The sequence below is a fragment of the Parambassis ranga genome, chromosome 12, assembly GCF_900634625.1.
Source record: "Parambassis ranga chromosome 12, fParRan2.1, whole genome shotgun sequence".
Lineage (NCBI taxonomy): Eukaryota > Metazoa > Chordata > Actinopteri > Ambassidae > Parambassis > Parambassis ranga.
Window position 1 is genome coordinate 6,702,149 of NC_041032.1, and position 19,662 is coordinate 6,721,810.

General features: G+C 38.8%; 1 protein-coding gene across 8 annotated transcripts; it reads left to right on the forward strand.

The window, feature by feature from the left end:
- The first annotated feature begins 44 nt into the window (after positions 1 to 44).
- On the forward strand, positions 45 to 15,947 carry hook3 (hook microtubule-tethering protein 3). Of its 8 annotated transcripts, none has more exons than XM_028418338.1 (26): positions 45 to 206; positions 5,004 to 5,089; positions 5,245 to 5,317; positions 5,394 to 5,444; positions 5,565 to 5,697; positions 5,779 to 5,846; positions 6,001 to 6,063; positions 6,212 to 6,295; positions 6,945 to 7,007; positions 8,456 to 8,619; positions 8,741 to 8,881; positions 9,089 to 9,176; positions 9,341 to 9,454; positions 9,608 to 9,718; positions 9,809 to 9,893; positions 9,978 to 10,047; positions 11,204 to 11,344; positions 11,508 to 11,595; positions 12,579 to 12,613; positions 12,720 to 12,802; positions 12,911 to 13,011; positions 13,089 to 13,193; positions 13,333 to 13,404; positions 13,766 to 13,902; positions 14,075 to 14,096; positions 14,301 to 15,947. In XM_028418338.1, the coding sequence occupies exons 1-25, from the start codon at positions 150 to 152 to the stop codon at positions 14,085 to 14,087; spliced, it is 2,226 nt and encodes a 741-aa protein (XP_028274139.1). In that variant the 5' UTR covers positions 45 to 149; the 3' UTR covers positions 14,088 to 14,096; positions 14,301 to 15,947. The 8 variants fall into 8 exon arrangements, with proteins under 8 accessions (XP_028274139.1, XP_028274141.1, XP_028274140.1 ...); XM_028418340.1 differs by having other exon boundaries at positions 15,283 to 15,947; XM_028418339.1 differs by having other exon boundaries at positions 14,075 to 14,083.
- The last annotated feature ends 3,715 nt before the right edge of the window (positions 15,948 to 19,662 follow it).

The following is a 19,662-nucleotide window of genomic DNA, read 5'->3' on the forward strand; positions in this document are numbered from 1 at the left end:
GGAGACGCCGGCCTGGTGAAGCAGCGAACCCGACCATTGGCTGAGAGATTGTGAGACACCCAGAGAGCGAGAGACCTCGGGAGCGTATGAAGCTGACTGTTAAGTTCAGGCTCTCTTTGCCACGTAAAGTCAGTCTACGATAGGTAACGATGAGTACATCGGAGTCATTGGATCGAATGGAACTTTGTGAAAGCCTCTTAACATGGGTAAGTGATCAAAATGTAGTTTTTTCCACTGACAGACAGTTCTCCGGCACCGGCGATGGTAGCTAACATACAGGGCTAATGCTAGGTCAATGCTAACGGAGGTAACGTTAGCTGGCTAGAGGAAAAATGACACGGTCCCACTTTGGTTACGTATGCAGGCCAGCTGTTTGCTGCTTTAGCTGATGTGTTGCAGGCTAACCACCAGCAAAACGCATATAATGCCGCGACCACATTTTCATTCTAGTATTGTTCACTCAGGCTTTTGCCTAACATTAGCTCTATCTTTTTCTTTGCTAAGTCTCCGCCGTATGTTGTAACATAGGCATCAAACGGCAAAGACGTCGGCCTTGTTATTATTTGACGCTTCTTTGGCGAAGGCTTTTTCATCTGGATTAGGCTCGGTGTCTGATTTGGGTCTGAATTCTTGTCATTGTTGTCAATTTTAGTTTATCGCTTTGTCTTCCTCGTTCCTTCCCCTTTCCTGCACTCTCACTATTCTTCTCATAATCTCAAATCCAGAGTATTTTGCCGGCTTTAATGCATACCATTACCAAATATAACTGTAATGCCCGAGTACAGATTTAAGCTGCTAAATGGAAAAGGCGTTAGACTGACGAATCACGTGCTACAGCTAGCCTTATGTTTACATTGTTGAATGGGATGTATCAGCTGTGTGTATCCGTGAACTGGGACCAAAACAAGCTTAGATTGTAGTGTCATAAGAAATGTGTGGCTTAATGTAATTTGTAAAACTTACACCACCCATATGTGTCAATAAAATGTATTAATGTATTTACTGGGGTGGCACATAATGGAACTTGTGCATAGAAAACATGCATGGTAAAACAACGGTCACTGACATTAACACCACTCTGTTCCTTTTCAGTGTGTTATGCATACATGCATGTGATACCGGTTATTGTAGAGTAGATCATGGTATACTGCAGACATGCTACCATGCCCCTGCCTTGTCATGTGCTTTCCTTAATGCCATGCTAACTAGACTCAAGCTGGGGTTTGATCAGGCTCCAATGGGCTGCCTGGAGGAGACGGGTGTGTATGGTGTTGATCAGAAAGTCCTAGTAATCTTGGGATCTGGACTGAGGATATATCTAGAAACATCAATTTTACAAACATGTACCCATTCTTCAGACCAACTGGTTGATTCCCCTTTGTGTAAAGGAGGAGGGATCTTGTCACAGTTGCTGGGTAACATTCCTCACATACCTGTTAACTGTTAAGTCACATCCCTGAGTGTGACTGACCATCGCCAAAACACACAAGGCTGTACCTCTTCAAGGCATCTGTTTCTGGTTAAGCATATACAGAAAGAAAAAGAAACCTAGTATATTTGATTTTTGATTAGGATAACTTGTGACATGGTAATCAGTGGATTTGCTATTAATTCAAATATCTGGTGGCAAGACAGTTTATTCATTGTAGAGTAAAATACTGATTTCAGAAGGATCAGAGATGTTGATGTCACCAAAGCAGAATAGCTTTGCTTGTAATTGCAGTGATATAATTTTGTGGGCAGCAGTGGCTCAGTGGTATAGCAGGTTGGTGGTTCAATCCCAACTCCTCCCTAGTCACTGTTGTGTGTCCTTGGGCAAGGCACTTCACCCGCATAGCCTCCAGTGTACTCACTGGTGTATGGCCCTCTTTGCTGGGCTGCCTTAAGCAATTTCCCCATTGTGGGACTTAATATGTATTCCACTGTTTCAACTGTCTGTGATTGAACATTTGCTACTAAAGTGCTCTATAGCTTTTATATAGGTATAAATAAGACTGCTCAACACATCAGTACAGAGTAGCATTGCTTAAACAATCAAGCTGTACATGGATTGATGTATTCTGTTTTACACCACAAACTAGATGAATTGGCTGAACTGATAGTGCATGCTTTATAATTGAAACCATCAAGTAACACATGCACTGTTGCTGTCAAAATTGCACGAGGTTTGCACATGTGGCACTGACATGCTTTTCTTCTCACTGGAAATATTAGACCGTATAATTGAACATAAAAGACTGCATTGTATATTTTGGATTTTTGGATGTGATGCTAATGATTAAGAGAAAAAAGAATAATCTTCTTTCCACATTATTTTCATTATGATCTATGGCTTTGATCTGGTGTAGACACATGAGGCATGCTTTTTCCACAGTTCCTTCATCTAATTTTTCCAATGTTTCCACAGATGTGTAGGTGTGGATTTCCTTTTTGACCTCACTTAACCCAGTTTGTTTAAATTCTGAATGTGTTTACTTTGTGTACTTAAGCTCTTATTTTGGGTGTTTTCAATCTCATGGTCATTTCTAAATGTAAATATACAAAACATGGTTTATGTTTGAAATTTCTAGTCTTGGTTTTTTCCCCCTCTTTTGCCATGGCCCAATCTTTTAGTTAATGCTCAAGGATCCAGTATTTTTTGTAGTGTCAGACATTGTTTTTTCTGTACATGTTTTGGTTGTGATAGGCATTTTCCACTGTAAACAAATTAGTCCAATTAAAATGTCTTTTGAACTCTTATCTGACCTTTTAACTGAATTGAATGACATGATCAAAACAAAGCGGTTGCAATCTGACAGGACTATGGATCAAGGGGAAATCTTGTTAAGTTCACATGATGCTTTGTTTTCAGATTAATTGGATTTCATTTATTACCGTTGCAATTCCTACACAACACTAATAAGACTTATAATGCCGGAAAGGCAGTGTTATGAGCTGTTAGTTATTTTACAGAAACTATTCAGATGTAGAGGTGGTTGTTGACCTCCTTTCACTCTGCAGTCAGTGGCTCAGGGTTCCACGATTAGTATAATCATAATAAGCTGATTTGGAGGTGATCCTGATGACGCAGTGGAGGTGGTTTATCTCAGATTTTTCAACTGAAATTAAACAATGTGTGGATAGCTGCACTTTATCATTAGCACTGAAGGATTACTGGCAAAGAACAGCAGCTCACACACTGAATACTGAATACACTGGTTTCAGCCTCTTAACCAGTGACACAAGGCTTCAGTCACAAACTGCTACTGCATGCACAATGTCCTATATAGCACAAACCAGCCTGCCTGCACTGCCCCACACAAAAGGGCGTACATGCCCTTTAACTGCTTTGTTATTTATGGATATGTATATACACACACCACATTTTTGTAGCTGGAGCTCACGTGACAATAGGAACTATAGTTAAGGATGTGAAATAAAGCTACAGCCCTGCAAAAGGAGGTAGTAATAATAATAATCATTTTTGATGTTCTAAACTACCATGATCAATTATCCAGTCACACATACATATCCTACACAGCCTGGTGACAGCTGCTTGTCATGCTGTCATGTTTTTTGGATCGCTATGTGTTTGTGATGGGCAGGTTCAGTCTATATTTACTTTCCTTCCATGTCTTTTGTAAAGGGATGTGCTGCAGCGAATGCTAGTTTGGTGGTGAGCGTTCACCAAGTTTAGAACATTAAGTCTGCAGGCAGACATTTCTAGCATGTTGTTTGTTGTGTTTCAGGTCCACTTAATACTATTGCTCCAGAGGAAATATGATTGCCCTCACATTTCTGAACTTTCCTCCTAGTTTTAGTGTCATCCATGCAACACTTGCAAGTTTAGGGGGGAACTGAAACAGGTACTGCTTTTCCACATCTCTCACTGGTGATTGGTGTTATGTAATCAGGGGTATTGTTGTGGTTCTGCTCTGTGTTGGCTCTGCGCCAGGGTCTGGCCTTAGCTGCCAGCCACTAGACTGATTCACTGAGAAGCTTTCTTGACTGGTGCGTGGCTATCTTAAAAACTGGTCTGTCAGTTTTGAAAGCTGTCATGTTTACAGTGAACATGGAACAACCTGGTCCCCTAATGGGCATCACAGCACAAACAACAAACTTGGTTGTTATGACGCACCCTGAATAACAATGGAACTGCTTGTTCAACAGGTGGTTTATAAATTACAGTTAAACATGATTTAAAGCCTCTTTGCCAAAAATCCCTCTATGCTGGAGAACACGTAGATAATCTTGATTTATCTAGCAACGGTTGATATTGTGAGCATCATGTTGCCCTGATGTCCCATGAAATGTGTCATGTGTCATCTTGTTTACTGATCTGTTCCAGTCAAGGTTACATACTGGACATAAGTGCACTCATATTAATATGGCTTGAAACTGCTCCATTGTGCATAGTTGTTGACTTTTGCTGTCAAAAACTGGATGGCTACGGGCCTGAGAGCTGCACGTTAACATTTCAGTCATATAATGAAAAGGGAGATAGAATGTCAACATCTGTGTCTTCTTCCTGTTAGAATTCCAGCATTCCTGCTCTTATTTTTCCCTCCTCCTTTGGCACATGCACTGATGGCATGTAGACTACAGAGTATTACCTCTGTCTGGGCAACAGACCTTGTGCCTGGAGGATTCAGTTACAGAAGAATATGAAGAGTATAAAGGGCACAAAGTCATGTCAAGTGAGGAAGTTTAAGAGGGAGAAAAGTGTCTTACAAATGATAGAGGTGATGTAATACAAGCAGCGATGACAAGCAAAGTTTGCAGGAGCTGTATATGTGAGCAGGCTACTTGTGTCTGTTTTACAGCGTACTGCTGTGAACCACAGTACAGAGATGGCATCAAAAGACATTTCAACATACATTCTAATTGTGAATACATCATTATTAGTAACAACTAACTACCATAACTAACATGGTGTTGTATCCCTTCATGTCGAAAGTGAGTTGAATTTTAAAATAATATTGCAGACTATAAACTGGTTTCTTCCACTTGTTATGTGTGTTTAGATCCAGACATTTGGAGTGGAGGCGCCATGCAAGACAGTAGAAGACTTGACCAGTGGTGTTGTCATGGCGCAAGCTCTGCAGAAAATGTAAGGTTTTTGTCCGTTAAAGTTGGTGTGTGAGAACATTTTTCTGTATTTTTATCAGCTTTATTTATAAAAATGACATTTGTCTCACATGTTGTGTGTGTCTCTCCATGTTTCATGCTTCTAACCGTATTTGTCCATTTGTTTGCATTTTCTAGCGATGTAGTGTATTTCAATGATGCTTGGATTAGTAGAATTAAGCCAGAGGTCGGGGAAAACTGGAGGTTAAAGGTAAGGATCACTTAGTATTTATCATTTCTAATATTTTGGGGAAAACATCACTCTAATTCTTATTTTTTTTTTACAGATCAGCAATCTAAAGAAAATCTTAAAGGGCATCTTAGACTATAACCAGGAGGTGAGAAGAATTTGTTGTAATTGTAATTATTTTAAAATAACAAGATACTCTTGTATCATGATAAACAAGATTTCTTTCAAATGTTTTCTTAAACATTAAAACATTTTTTCCTACGTTTAGGTCTTAGGCCAGCACATTAATGACTTCACACTACCAGATGTTAACCTTATTGGGGAACACTCTGATGCATCAGAACTTGGGAGGATGTTACAACTCATACTGGGCTGTGCTGTCAACTGTGAACAGAAACAAGGTGCGTATTGCATACAATGCATGTACTTATCATGTGTTATGTTTTTTCATTGATATTTATTTATTTCTCTGTGATCTCTAGAATACATTCAGACCATTATGATGATGGAAGAATCAGTGCAGCATGTGGTCATGACAGCCATTCAAGAGGTACAGTGACATTGTATTTTGATATGTATATAACAGCATTTATAATATAGAACAACAAGAAGGAATGGATCTGGAGAACTAGTGTTAGTGCACTTCACACACCAGATAAAGTCAGGATAAGACCATTAACCTGTTTTTTTGTGTGTTTCTCTAGCTGATGAGTAAAGAGACTCCAGTCACAGGAGGGAATGACTCATATGTGGATCTAGACAGACAGGTATGGAATTGTCATCTATCATAAAGTAACTGTCTTTTCATGGCCATGTTGTTTTCTCCTTCTACTCCCTTTCGGCCACAGACCAGTAAAACAGCTTGACTTCAGATAACATCCTGCAAGGGTTTTGACTTTTTCTTTCTCTTCTCAGCTAAAGAAGACAGTCGAGGAGCTGAATGATGCTCTAGCTACAAAGGAAGAGATTGCCCAGAGGTGTCGTGAGCTTGACATGCAGGTTGGTTTCATGCAGTGATAATCCCTCAGCATTAGGACTTGTGCACCGTAGCACCGTCTGCCACATGTCTAACTGACCAAACTAAAAAAGAAAAAAATATTCTAGCAGCTCATGCAAGTTGTAGCTCTTATTATAAGGCTTGCCTTGCAGACATGTGTACGAGTTGAACAGTTTTCAAATGTATTGGGCAGGTGTTATGTCGGACAGTGCCATTTGAAACAGCTAATATTCATTTAAAATAAGAAGATTGTGAAATAAACCTATCATGCAATGAATCCTCAAACTATTTTCACATCCATTTCTTGAATGAAACATTTAATTATTACTTTTTGCTGTATTTTGCTACCTAACGGATGGTGTCATTCTTCTTTTTTTTTTTTTTTACAGATATTTGTGGTTACACTTTAAAAGCAGCTCCCTTTTTTCCCATAAATAAACTTGTCATTAATTTGTTAATCTTGTTAATGAGACAAAGCACACATTTTATATCAGTCTTTACAACAATATTTTTACATTTACCTCCTGCTAATAGCAGGGTTATTGCAGAAAAATGGAGCTGTAATTTAAAGGGTCACCAGCTCGCCTGTTGTGTTGAATCATTTTCCTCTTATTTCCTTACTATTTCCATACTGTGTGCCTTGCTTTAAAGGCCCTCCACGTCCAAGAGGAGCGTGATAGACTGAGGTTAGAGTTTAATGAGCTAGAAGAGAGGGTAAATCCAAACTTTCTTTTCTTTCTGTCTCTTTCTTCTGTCCATCGTGTGTGGTTTGTCGATTAGTCCTTGAATTTTCTTCAGTCTGCTTGCACCAGATCCCCCCCCCTTCTCCAAATTGTGTGTGCATGTGTGTGTACACGTTTGTGCACAAGATTTTGTGCACACGTATACACATAGTCCTCTTGGTGGCACACCAGGCACGATTGCAGTTTTGTCTGAGTGTGTCAGATGTCATCCCTTCACTAATAATTCTGAGCATCGTTTTACCCTGATGTGTTTCATGCTTTGAGTAGATAACGAGGGAAAAAGGTTGGCAATTGAACCCAGAAGGGAGTTACCGGTACTTCTTGGAAGAACTGTCGAATTCCTGTTAAATCTTTACACATATTATACATTATCTATATTAAAATGTATTTTCTGTCATTTGGATAGGATTAACAACATGTTTTCAGGGATTTCCCTCAGAGTTTTTGCCACCTATCAACAACACAAGCACAACAGTTTCATTTTAAATATACTGTTTTTCGAATTAAATACATAATACAGCCGATTTCCACCTTATTTCCTTCTTTTAACCTGTTCTGTTCACAACTTTGCTGTGAGGCTTGTTGCCATGAGAGAATTTTCACACTGGTGCAAGTTCTCCCAGAATGCTTTCACAGTAGCATTCTACCAGCATTTATGTAGTTACATACATTTTAGACATAGAAGTGTGAAAATATGACTAGTAACACCAAAGAAGATATTATTCATTTGTTAAATACTCAGAATAAATAGTTGGCTCAGTCACAGTGAAGCAGCCTGACGTATATTGCCACACTAAATTTTAATCATCATAATAATTCCCTGTGAAGGTCAAAATACAATACAATATATCCTTACAGTTGCAATTCTTAATTTTGAAGATATCACTTGCAGTCTTGTAAAAAAAAAAGATGGTGGTAATGTTGTTTATATTTGGTGTTTAACAAATAATATTCAGGTCAGCTCTTGCCTGTTGAGGCACAGAGCTGTTACATTTTATTTTACTTTTTTAAAAGGACAGCCAGCTTCTGCTTTTCTTCATGTGGGGTTTGATGTCTTGTCTATCATTTTCAGAAGACAACATCAACCCATATGTAGCCCCCTTTGCTATGTTGGAGTTTGGTGATTTGCTTTGTTGGAGTGTGTTTGCTGTGTGCTTGGTTTATTACCAAACTTGATCCTGCAGTGAGCCTAATTGACTGAATTCTATTAAGAGTGTATATTTATTTTTGCTTGATGGATGACTGATTTGTTTCTCTTCTTTGTATCTCTTCTCTTCTTCCTTCTCAACACCTGTTCCTATTAATTCTTTCCTCCATGCCATCTCATTTTCCCCTTCCTGAATCCCTGTCCTCTCCCTCATCCTGTGATTCTATGTATTCCTTTCTTTCTGTTCTGCTTCACCACCTTTCCTTACCCAGGTGGCAGCCTTGCAAGAGGAGAAGAGCAGTTTGTTAGCAGAAAACCAGGTCCTGATGGAGAGACTTAACCAGTCTGACTCCATAGAGGATATAAACAGCCCAGCTGGACGCAGACATCTCCAGCTGCAAACACAACTGGAGCAACTACAGGAAGAAACATTCAGGTATGGAGTGGCAACTTGGCATACATTGGCATGTAAAAGTGAATGTTACACTGAGTGATGCAGATCTAAAAAAAAAAAAAAAAAAGTTATGTTGGACATTATTATTTCTAATCTCCACTAGGTTGGAGGCAGCAAAGGATGACTACCGAATCCGCTGTGAGGAGCTTGAAAAAGAACTTTTGGATGCGAAGTCCCAGAATGAAGAGCTGACATCTCTGGCTGATGAGGCCCAGTCTCTCAAAGATGAGATGGATGTTCTCAGGTAAGACATGGACACAAAATCTTGGCTTAGTTACCGGTAACCTAAATAATGTTAACAAGAGAATCACAAGCATAGAATTCAAATGTTTACTGTAGTTCTTCAGGTGTTCTGGATTACTATACACCCTGAGGGTATTATATACACTACATACACTAATGCTTTACCGTTACATGCTAAAAATAAAAGTACCTGTTGTTTTCCTTCAAGGCATTCATCAGACAAAGTGTCGAAACTTGAGGCCACAGTAGAACACTACAAGAATAAGCTAGAGGACATGGGGCTTCTCAGAAGACAGGTACACAAAGTTCTACTTGATTGATTGATTGATTTTTATTTTTCCTCCAATATGTAACACACTGTCTGGCCTTTTATTCTGACCTGTCATTGTAAGAAATAATACAATGTTATGTCCACATCAGACAGGAAGAATGAAACTTGGATTGTTCTTCATATTTTCAGAATAAGCTTATGGAAGAGAAGAACACAGTCTTAATGCAGACCAATGTTAGTTTGGAAGAAGACCTGCGAAAGGCTAATGCTACCAAGGGCCAGCTGGAGACGTACAAGAGACAGGTACCTGACCAGCACCTATGTTGACATTACCATACAAGTAGTATTCCTCTAGGCTCTCCTATGCAACCTAGCTCGCAGTTTTCTGTCAGAATGCTGCCACATTGTTTTTATATTTTGAGGATAATGCTCTCGGCCTGTGCTCTCTTTGCACAGGTAGTGGAACTTCAGAACAGACTGTCAGAAGAATCTAAAAAGGCTGACAAGATGGAGTTTGAGTATAAACGTCTCAAAGAGAAAGTGGACTCTCTACAAAAAGAAAAAGATGTGTGTACATTTCAGATTTCTTTTAACTGAGCAGAATCACAATTTGTAAAATGCCCAAAACAACCTATATGTTTTGATTTTTCTCTTTAGCGGATGCGTACAGAGAGAGACTCGCTGAAGGAGACTATTGAGGAACTACACTGTGTCCAAGCTCAAGAAGGACAGCTAACATCAAGTAAACACACAGTGGTTAAAAATGCCTTTCGTTTTATTGTAATCATTGTTACTGTTTATCAATGAGTGCTATCTGCTTGTTCAGGTTTACTTCCCATGGTCAGCAATGACGGCTCAGATTCCCTGGCTGCTGAGATTACCACCCCAGAGATTCGGTATTTAAATACATGACTTTTGAAACCTTTGTTTTTGTTTCATTTGGCTGAGGCAGGAAGAAGTCAATATATACTATGTATATTATGTATATTTTTATACAGTGCTGGTATCCATCACAGTTGTTTTCCAGGCAGTTCTGCATTCTCTTTCTGTGAGCTGTGAGTTACATCAGCTGACAGCAGCTTTCCACAAGGGCTGGGTTTTCTGTTTGCTATATGGAATGCTTGTTTTTTTTCAACTCTTGTAAATGTAGAAATATGTAGATTTAAATTAAAATCTGAATCTTGAAGCTGTTTTGATGGCTTGAGTTAGCCCAGTCCAAACTATTCATTTACCCCCTAGAGTGAAAATAATGTGTTGGGCCCTTCTCTGCAGTCTTTCTTCTCCTTCTCTGGGTCAGCCTTTAACTAGCAATCAGCTGTAAGTTTGTCTGGAAACATTTAGCCAGTTTCCTCAGCTGGAATGGAATCAGCAGCCACACCCTAAAAATGCAGTTCTCAAGATACACACATTCAACCAGCTCAACACAAGACATTTTAAACACAGTTCACTGTTTGTGTTGACAGACATTCTGTATTTATATGGATGTCTATCAGACACACACAGTATGAACTTTTACCTCTGTTTTTGATATTAACAAGTGAAGAGGCAAATGAGCATGGACCAGTTTCCACAGTTATTCATCCAAGTCGAAAAACACTGCTCACACGAACATGTGACTGGATTTAGCCTGATCCTGTAATACTAGCAGTGTGTGCTGTTGTAAAGGCGTCTTCCATTGATCCTATTTCTATAGTCTAATCTATCAACTGAAAAGTTACGAACTGGATAACTGAATTTATAGAAATCTGTGTGAAGGTATGGAAGCTGTATCTTTGCAACAGCAGCTAGTTGGTTTCAGATGTATTTTTAGCTCTAGAAATGGCAATGATGGCCAGTCTCGCAGCCAAACACTTGCAGTCTAGTATTACAGCAGTATTACACCACTGTAATACACTACTGCAGGTGGTTTAATATCAGTAATATCAAGCCAGCAGATTGTAGCATATGCCCTAAGATGTAGGTAGAAGTGTATATTTTAGCAAAATAACCATGTTGTGAGATGATGATACAGTCCTTATGTAAACTTTAACCTTTGCTTCTGTGTCACTACAGAGAACATTTGATTCGTCTCCAGCATGAAAACAAGATGCTAAAGCTGGCCCAGGAAGGCTCAGACAATGAGAAGATTGCACTGTTGCAGAGTCTACTGGAGGATGCCAACGGAAGAAAAAATGAGCTGGAGACTGAGAACAGGTAGCCCGGCAGTTCCCTCCTCGTCTGTGCTGGTTATTGTAGTCAATGACCTTTTGGCCAAAAGGTCATGTCTCTGACTATCTACCGGTCTTTGGCCTCGCATTTTGCTTTGTGCTGTGTTAAGAGGTATGTTGTGAAACTGGTCTTTCTGCTTGTTGTCTAGATTAATCAATCAGCGCCTGATGGAAGAACAGAGTCAGGTAGAGGAGCTACAGAAGTCTCTTCAAGAACAGGGCTCCAAAGCAGATGATGTAAGTAAATGAACTGTTCTGTACTCTAAGTTTAACCCAAGGTTGTAATATAGAATTCCGAAATGACCTGGATGACTGTGATCTTCATCACCAAGGTTATAATGTTCACTTCAAAAAGCGGTCCGAGAAGATTTTACATTCTGTTACCAGCCAGGACGGTGATGATGTTCAGCCTGTCTTTTAAGTAAAGATGATCAGAGCACTGATTTCAGTATTTTTATAGATGCATTACAGTATATGAAATAAGTGAAAATCTGGCCTCGTTTGTTGCAACTATTATTAACTATTAATGCGAGAAACTAGGGTGTAAAACCAAAAAAAAGATGTAAAAGCCAACTGATGGACCTGAAAATGAAATTAGATACATTTGGCCGGTCTGTAATTCTTGCTTATTCAAAAAAAAAAAACATGTTTATTTTCTTTTCAAACAATGCTCCACTGTCAGACTATAGTAAGTATTTCTTTGTGAGTGTGGCAAGTTCTTTGTTGTAGACTTTGTACAAACCTGGGTGTTTGCATAGTTTTGGAATTAATTAATTGTGCAACAGTATGTGGTACACCTTATAAAAGTTGTGCATAACATAGTGCTAGTGCCATGCTTTTTTAGAGAACAAGAACCCCTTCCTTCCTTGACCCAAGGCCACTATTTTCTACTCTTAACACTGCTTACTATTCAGTCTCTAAACACTTTAAAAACTTGTTCATTTATTTGGTTCATTCTACCTTCCTAGATGCCATTCAGGGGAGTGGTGGTTACTCCAAAGACATAATAAATAACTAGAAGGTTTATCTTATCACCCATGCAAACATTAGGCTTTAAGATTTACATTATTGATGGCCCTGTTTATTATCCATGTTCTAGAGACAGTATGGTAATTTGTTCCACACACTCTGTACAACTCTGTTCAACTGAATGGTGGTTTTCTATCACAAAGTTTGTGTTTCTAGTGTGTTGTATAAATTCTTATTTGTCTTTTTTTCAGTCTTCAATTCTGAAGAAGAAATACGAGGAGCACATGTAAGTATTTTTCTGAATGTTATACTAGAATCCTGGAGTGTTTAACACAAAATATTAGATAGTGTTACATTTATTTTTCTTGTGATGTTTTGTTTTGTTCCGATAGGGAAAAACTAAGAGAATTGAACAATGAGTTACTGAAGAAAAATGCCTTGATTGATGAAATGGAGCCTAAATACAATGCCAGCTGTGAGTGTGCAACCTGTTTATACTCATTATTTTTATCATGTCATGATGACATATAAATGCAGTAGCTGTGGCAAAGGAAAGCTGTATAAATTAAAATACCCCCCCCAGCTCAACGAGTGGAGGAGCTGGAAGAGGCCTTGAAAAAAAAGGATGAAGACATGAAACAGATGGAGGAGAGATATAAGAAATATCTTGAAAAAGCCAAGAGTGTGAGTACATTTTCATTACAACAAGGATCAACAGGTCAAGGATCACAAGCAAACGTGTGTAATTTGTTGTTTTACAGGTGATACGGACACTGGACCCCAAGCAAAACCAGGGTTCCGGCCCAGAGGTACAGGCCCTGAAAAACCAGTTGCAGGAAAAGGAGAGGATGTTACACTCATTGGAGGTAAGCACTTCTACACTTCAACAAGCAGTGGTTTATATCCAACACCAAGTAAAGACAGAAAAGTGTGCTTGTATGTGATAACACTGTAGCACATGTTAGAATATTTTTGCATCCTTTGTACTTTTTTTCCTCCAAACAGAAAGAAATGGACAAAACAAAGTGCCAGAGAGATCATGAGGAGAAACTGATTGTGTCTGCCTGGTACAATATGGTAAGATGAACCTTTGAACCCCAGTTCAGTATGTCACTGGTATTTGTGTACTGAATACTTCTTCTGTGTGGAAAGTCCAGTTGTCTTGCTTCAACCTTCTAAATGACAGTCATCATTTTCACCACTAGAGGGCAGCATAGACTTTCCTTTAACCTTGCTTACTTGTAACATAACTGATCAATTGCCATGTTCATGAGTTGTTAAATTGGTGCTTATGTTGCATTTGTGCTCATTTGCTTTCTCATGCATGAAGAATAATAAAGTGGTGGTTGCAGGTTTTTTATGCATTAGAACTTTTGCTTGCTGTCTTGTTACTCTCATAGTAAGACCATTAGTTTTCTTCCTCTGTATCTTCTTACAGGGTATGTCACTGCAGAAGAAGGCAGCTGAAGACAGACTTGCCAACACTGGTTCTGGTCAGTCCTTCCTAGCCCGGCAGAGACAAGCCACCAGCTCACGCCGCTCCTACCCAGGCCACGTCCAGCCAGCTACCGCAAGGTAGATGGCAGTAGGGCACAAATATACTGCGAAACCTGAAAACCTTGCTTTACAAATCCCCTGAACTTCCTAACAATAGATGTGCCTATTTTGAGGCACTCTATTTCCATTCATTTCTCAATTAAGTTCTTGTTTTCTTACATTCTGATTTCCTTTTTTTTTTCTCGATCAGATCCATGAGGTAGAGATGCCAGGCAAGGCTGCTCAAATCTTGCACCACTTTTTTTGTGTGTTTTTCTTGACTAAGCATATTTTACATTGACTCCTGTGATGCAAGGCTTCTTACCTTTTTCAAATCCCAGCATATTTGATACGCTCTTGACTAATCACTCTAAACATCCTACCTTCCTCTTTGACCTTCTTCATAATGCACTCTGTGGCACACCTTTGCCACACAGGTAATCTGGACCCAGAGGTGCAGAAGAATCACATCTTCTTGACACTTTTATAAGAATGAACCGCTCTACCTGTTCATGCAGTATTTATGCACATCTCTACCTGTGATGATATTCTGCTTATTCGACTGGTGTTGGCAGATCGTCTGTCCTGTCATATGGTCTTTATGATGTAGCTTAAAGAAGGTAAAAGTGTTTTCAGTTAGTGTTTCTGTTTCATTTCATGCGATTTTATATACTTAATCAGTAAAAGTACAAGGCATAGAAAGATGTATTGTCATGTGTAAATGTCCCATTTGCTTGCTAAATGATCTGAATAATATAACTGAAAGAATAGGACTTCATGAACTGGGGAAAAAATACAGGTAACAGCGCAGCAATAATGTTGAATGGAGGTTTTAAAGTACCGTAAGTTTAAAAAAAAAAAAAAAAACGACTTCAGCCTTTAAAGTAGTTTCTAAATGTGCAATCCACAGTGGGAAGATAAATTTGCTGCTGTACATATCGTAACAAAAAAAAAAAAAGCTATAAATTGAGCGCCTCACTTGGGTTTAACTTTACCAGCAATGATGTGCAGACATCACCTCATGTGCCATAGTGTTAAAGTTAAATGTCTGTACCTCAGTGTTCTGTCAACCACAACATCAACAGGAAACGTCGAGTTTTGGCCCCCTGTCTGGTTGAAAACTTTTATTTGGTGGTTTGCTGTTAATGTCAAAATGTCAACAATAAGAAGTTTTTCATATCATTTTAGAATCAGTTGTTTGGTATTGCAGTACAGAAGAGTCAAAGGGTGTTTGGACGCAAACTGCACAAAATGTCATGTGCTTGCTGCAGCTGTCTCTATATTCTTTACATTGTGTAATGTTTATCAGGACTAACCTTGACTTTAATTTACTGTGCTTCTTTAGACGAGGGACTTTTTGATTTCAGGTTAACAGCCCTTCCATCTGACCATCATTTCTTTTTTCTCCTCCTTCAACAGCAATGTCACTGCATGACTGTCACACCAATGACCTGCCCAAGTCTTGTGCAGCCCGGCCCCAGCTCGGCCTTTCTGTGGCTCCCCCCTGGCTGGGCTTTAGGCCGAGGCACGCAATGCATGAACTGCCTGTCTGCATACTGTTTGCATGACCTTGCATTGACTCGAGCCTGTGAATAACCAGCCCACTAGCAGCAGCAGCATGAGCACTAACAGCCCTGTGCAGGGTCATGCATTATAACCTCAAGACAACCCTGAAGAGGGATGGCTTCGATTCACCTTCCTCTGCAATTAATTTCTTTTCCAACGTTCCCACCTTTCCCTCTTTGTTATTGTCTCCATCTCTCCTCCTCCTCTCTCTCTTAACTCTTCATGGACATGCCTGCTTGTGCTTCCATTGTGCATCAGGTCTGTTACAATTCAACTGATGTTACGAACACCTAGGAAGGGGGCAGAATATTTCAGTATTGTGTGTCAACCAACCAGTTGACTTAATTAGCCTTTTCTGTAGTGTGTAACTTGACTGTTTCAGGATACCTCAGTGACATATTTCCACATATCACTTTTTATGTTCACGTTTGAAGAAATAAGGTAATATTTGAGAGGTTGTAACCTGTAAGTCGGTCTGCATTACAAGATCAACCTTCCCTTTAAACTTTGACAGTATGTATGTCCAGCCTCTCCTCGACTTGTTACTATTACATTACATTTTATGAGTGCTTTTACCTCAAGTATTGAATACATTTTTTGAAGAGCTTACAGGGTTTTACTGTGCAGCTCTGAAGGTATTCTGACAGATTGCAGTAGGAGCATATGACAGCAAAATAAGTGTTTTAAATGAATAGCATTGTTGCAGTTGGGTTTTTTTTTATCCAGAATAAAAGCCCCCATTAAGCCTTCATCTATTTCCTCCGTTAGAGGGTTAATACCCTTTTGTATGTCAAATGGCCATGTTGTAGTCGATCACTACTGTGGGCGTCTTTGTTATTTGTGACATCACCCATGTTCAGATTGAGCAAAAACAAAACTGTACATTAGCTCACTCAAGCTAATGACTGAAATAGCTCATCTGTTTAAAGATGTAGGAAGGGAATCGGTTACAACACTGTCAAAATATTCTGTTGATGCACAAACTCCATTATATTTTATAAACTTTTATATCAGTATTTTGTCGCTGCGACTTAACAGGGTTTTAGAAAACATCTTGGCATAAATAGAAGCTGACTTCATAAAAGAGAAACTGTACATTTTGTGTAACTTTTTTTTAAATGTCTTATTTAAATGTAATTTCCAAAGCTCATTAAAATGTCAGCAAAAAAAATGTGAAAGATTAAAAATCACACCTGGACCTGAGGATGTATGCATATTATAGGCATAAATGCATACCTTTTATTTAAATGAGAGAGATGATTGAATCCTCCAGTTGAGTGCCTTTGCTTAAAAATATATAGATTTGGAATTGTTTTTAGGATGAAATATAGTAAGGCATGTTGCCTTATTGTGCTGTTTGAGGAAATTGTTAATGTAAAGTGGGCTTAATGAGGGCTTTTCTTCTCACATTTTAACCTGATTTACTTACATTGTGTAACTTTAATTCATGCCAGGCATTTTTATCATTAATGGCTTATTTATTCTTTTGCTGCTTGTACAGCAGTGTTAACATTTTTTTTAATATTAGTAGTATTATAATGTCACCACTTATACTGTTACAATGGATGAGATGTTCCCATACATACACATCACAGTACTGGTAAACGCAAGGATGAGAGGGTATGGAGCTGGTGTAGCGTTTGTTACCATGGAGATGGTGTAAATTGGAGAAGGTTACATTTACCTCCAGTTTCTTCAGGAAGAGGAGTGTCTCAGAAAAATCACGTGTGGAAAGGAATGTTTTCTCTTTTTAATGAAACAAAAAGCACATTTTACACTTTTAATTCACCTTAAACATTGGTGAATTTACTGTGGCCATATAAATGATAAAGACCTATGGCCTTGTTTTTGGGGAAAAGGGTTCAATAACTGTGAAAGATGTATGTGTAACTGCATTGAAACAATGTTAGCTGGGCAAATTTAATGCTTAACTTTGCATAAGTAACATTTATTTCCCTAAACTGAATAATAAATGATTTGGCAGTATGAATTCAACAAAGAGGTGATACATCCCATCCTGATATCTACTTGTTTATTGGGTTTTGTAAACCACTTGCCATTAAGATTGACAGTTTGAGCTGTAGGTTATATTACACTGATTTTTTTTTTTTAACCGTCCATCTCCCGAAGTAGCTTTGGAAAGAACTCTGTATATAATGGAACTCATCCACATAGTGGTTGGACCTGTTGAAATCTAATCAGGGATGTGGGGAACATTTTTTTTAGTTTTCTCTCTGAAGAGAAATCACATCAGTCTTATTCCCCTTTCATCCCTGTCGAATCATCCACTGTATTTTGTTGTTTTTATTTGTCTGTGTTTATCCTTAAATACGACACTATTTCAAATGTCTGCTAGTTTGGGCCATTTTCAGACCAATACCATGTTTTTGTCTGTAAAGAAAGATGGATGACGTCACGGAGTACTGCTTATAACCCCAAAATCTCTCCTCATTATTAGCGTCCATGAACAAAAATCCAAATGAGAATTGCAGTAATCCCAACAAAACTCATGTGGTTTATTTTCCCAAGCCTGAACTAAAATGACAACCCAGTGTTCCCTCGTGTTACTTGACTGTTAACAGAATGAAAGTTAAACAGCACGAGGCCGTTAACAGGTCAAAATAAAAAAACAAGAAATCAAAACGCGTGCAGTGTTTGCTGTAATTTCTTATCTTATTTTTTAACTCATTGGAAAATGTTTCTTTACATATTGAAGTAGCAAATAACCTTCCATTTGCCAAGTTTTATATTGCTTGTATACAGATACACTATGTACATACAGTATGCGATAGTGGTATAGGAAGCGTCTGGGTATTTAAGGAATGAGAAAACAAAACATGTGTAGTTTAGGTGGATTTCATATAGCATCTGTCCAATGAAGGACGTCATGATGAAAATGTGCTTCCTACACTGCAAAACTTGGAAATGACATTGTAAATAAAGCTTGTATAAAACAGACTGGTAGCCTGATTTTCTCATTTCTGTGTAATTTCCTTACCACACAAATCCTAGATACTCAAAATTTGGTATTTACTCTTAAAGTAGCTAAATATCTTTATTTGGTAGCAGTATCTGTATTTAAGTAGCCTCAACAGCGACCCCTGTGGGGATAAGTGATAGTTACACTTTTTGGGTGCTGCCTATCAATTACTCTTGTGACAGATTATCTTAAATCAAACTTTTTTTCCTCTCCCAGACGCACTCTTCAAACCAAAACATTCTTATATCCTTAATGCAGACTAAGGATATGTGTAAACCTAGTTTGTACATCTTAAGAACACTTTTGTCATACTTATAAAAGGATTGTTTTCATTTTCACTGCTCCCTTTTTGAGGAATATCTGTACCCACACTAACTCCAGCCCACCCTGGGAATGAAACCCCGATGCCCCTGGAGGCTGCAGACACCAGAACTTCCCTGTATCAGTGTCCCATTCTTCATTCCTGGGAGCTTCTTCCTCCCACACTCTCTCTAACCTCAGCCTCGGGGTGCTTCCTCGTGACAAGTTACGGCAGAAATCCAGGAGTCAATATAAGTACGTACACTTCTTTGATTACTCACCCCTCTCGGGTGCTGCAGCGTTAATGTCAGATTACAAATCTGTGTCACATCATGCAGATGGTAGCAATCATGTATTGCTTATAAAATGTTCAATTTGATAACACGGTCAGAGGTGTAAAGATGTAAATATATATATATAGCCTATGCTGCACATTACAAAACACACAATGAGCTGAAAAGTCTAACATCACACAGGCTGTGAGTGTTGCAGTTTTGTTCCATTTTGTCATCTATTATTCAACCACCAAGAATCAGGAGAAGAAAAGGAGCTCAGGGAAAGTCGGTGAGAGACAGTGAGTCATGAATAGAGCGAAGAACCAGCAGCTCTGACACAATTCCACTTGTGTGGATCAGACAAAAGCCCCCTAATTCTCCTGCTGTCATTTGTAACATGACCACAGGGTGTCTGGTTTATGATCATTCCATCATGGTCAAACTTTCTCTCAAATATGACCAACACAGAGATGAATGAGTTTTTAAACAACCAGCCCTCTGTATAAACACGTGTAAACCTTTTTAGTATTTTCAGTGTTTCAGTCTCCATGGTGATATTTTCCACCTTTATAAAAGTAGAAAAAGTTTGAGTCTGAGAACACCGTTGTTCTCAACAGCAAATGCTGTCAAAGCAGGATCATTGTTTTTAATCCCCCCCCCCCCAAAAAAAAAAAAAAA

Excerpts from the sequence above, each read along its gene's own strand:
- hook3 (XM_028418335.1), top strand. The coding sequence starts at position 150 with ATGAGTACATCGGAGTCATTGGATCGAATGGAACTTTGTGAAAGCCTC. Across the intron at positions 5,090-5,244 it reads GCGCAAGCTCTGCAGAAAAT|CGATGTAGTGTATTTCAATG; the intron begins GTAAGGTTTTTG and ends TGCATTTTCTAG. Across the intron at positions 11,596-12,578 it reads AGGGCTCCAAAGCAGATGAT|TCTTCAATTCTGAAGAAGAA; the intron begins GTAAGTAAATGA and ends TCTTTTTTTCAG.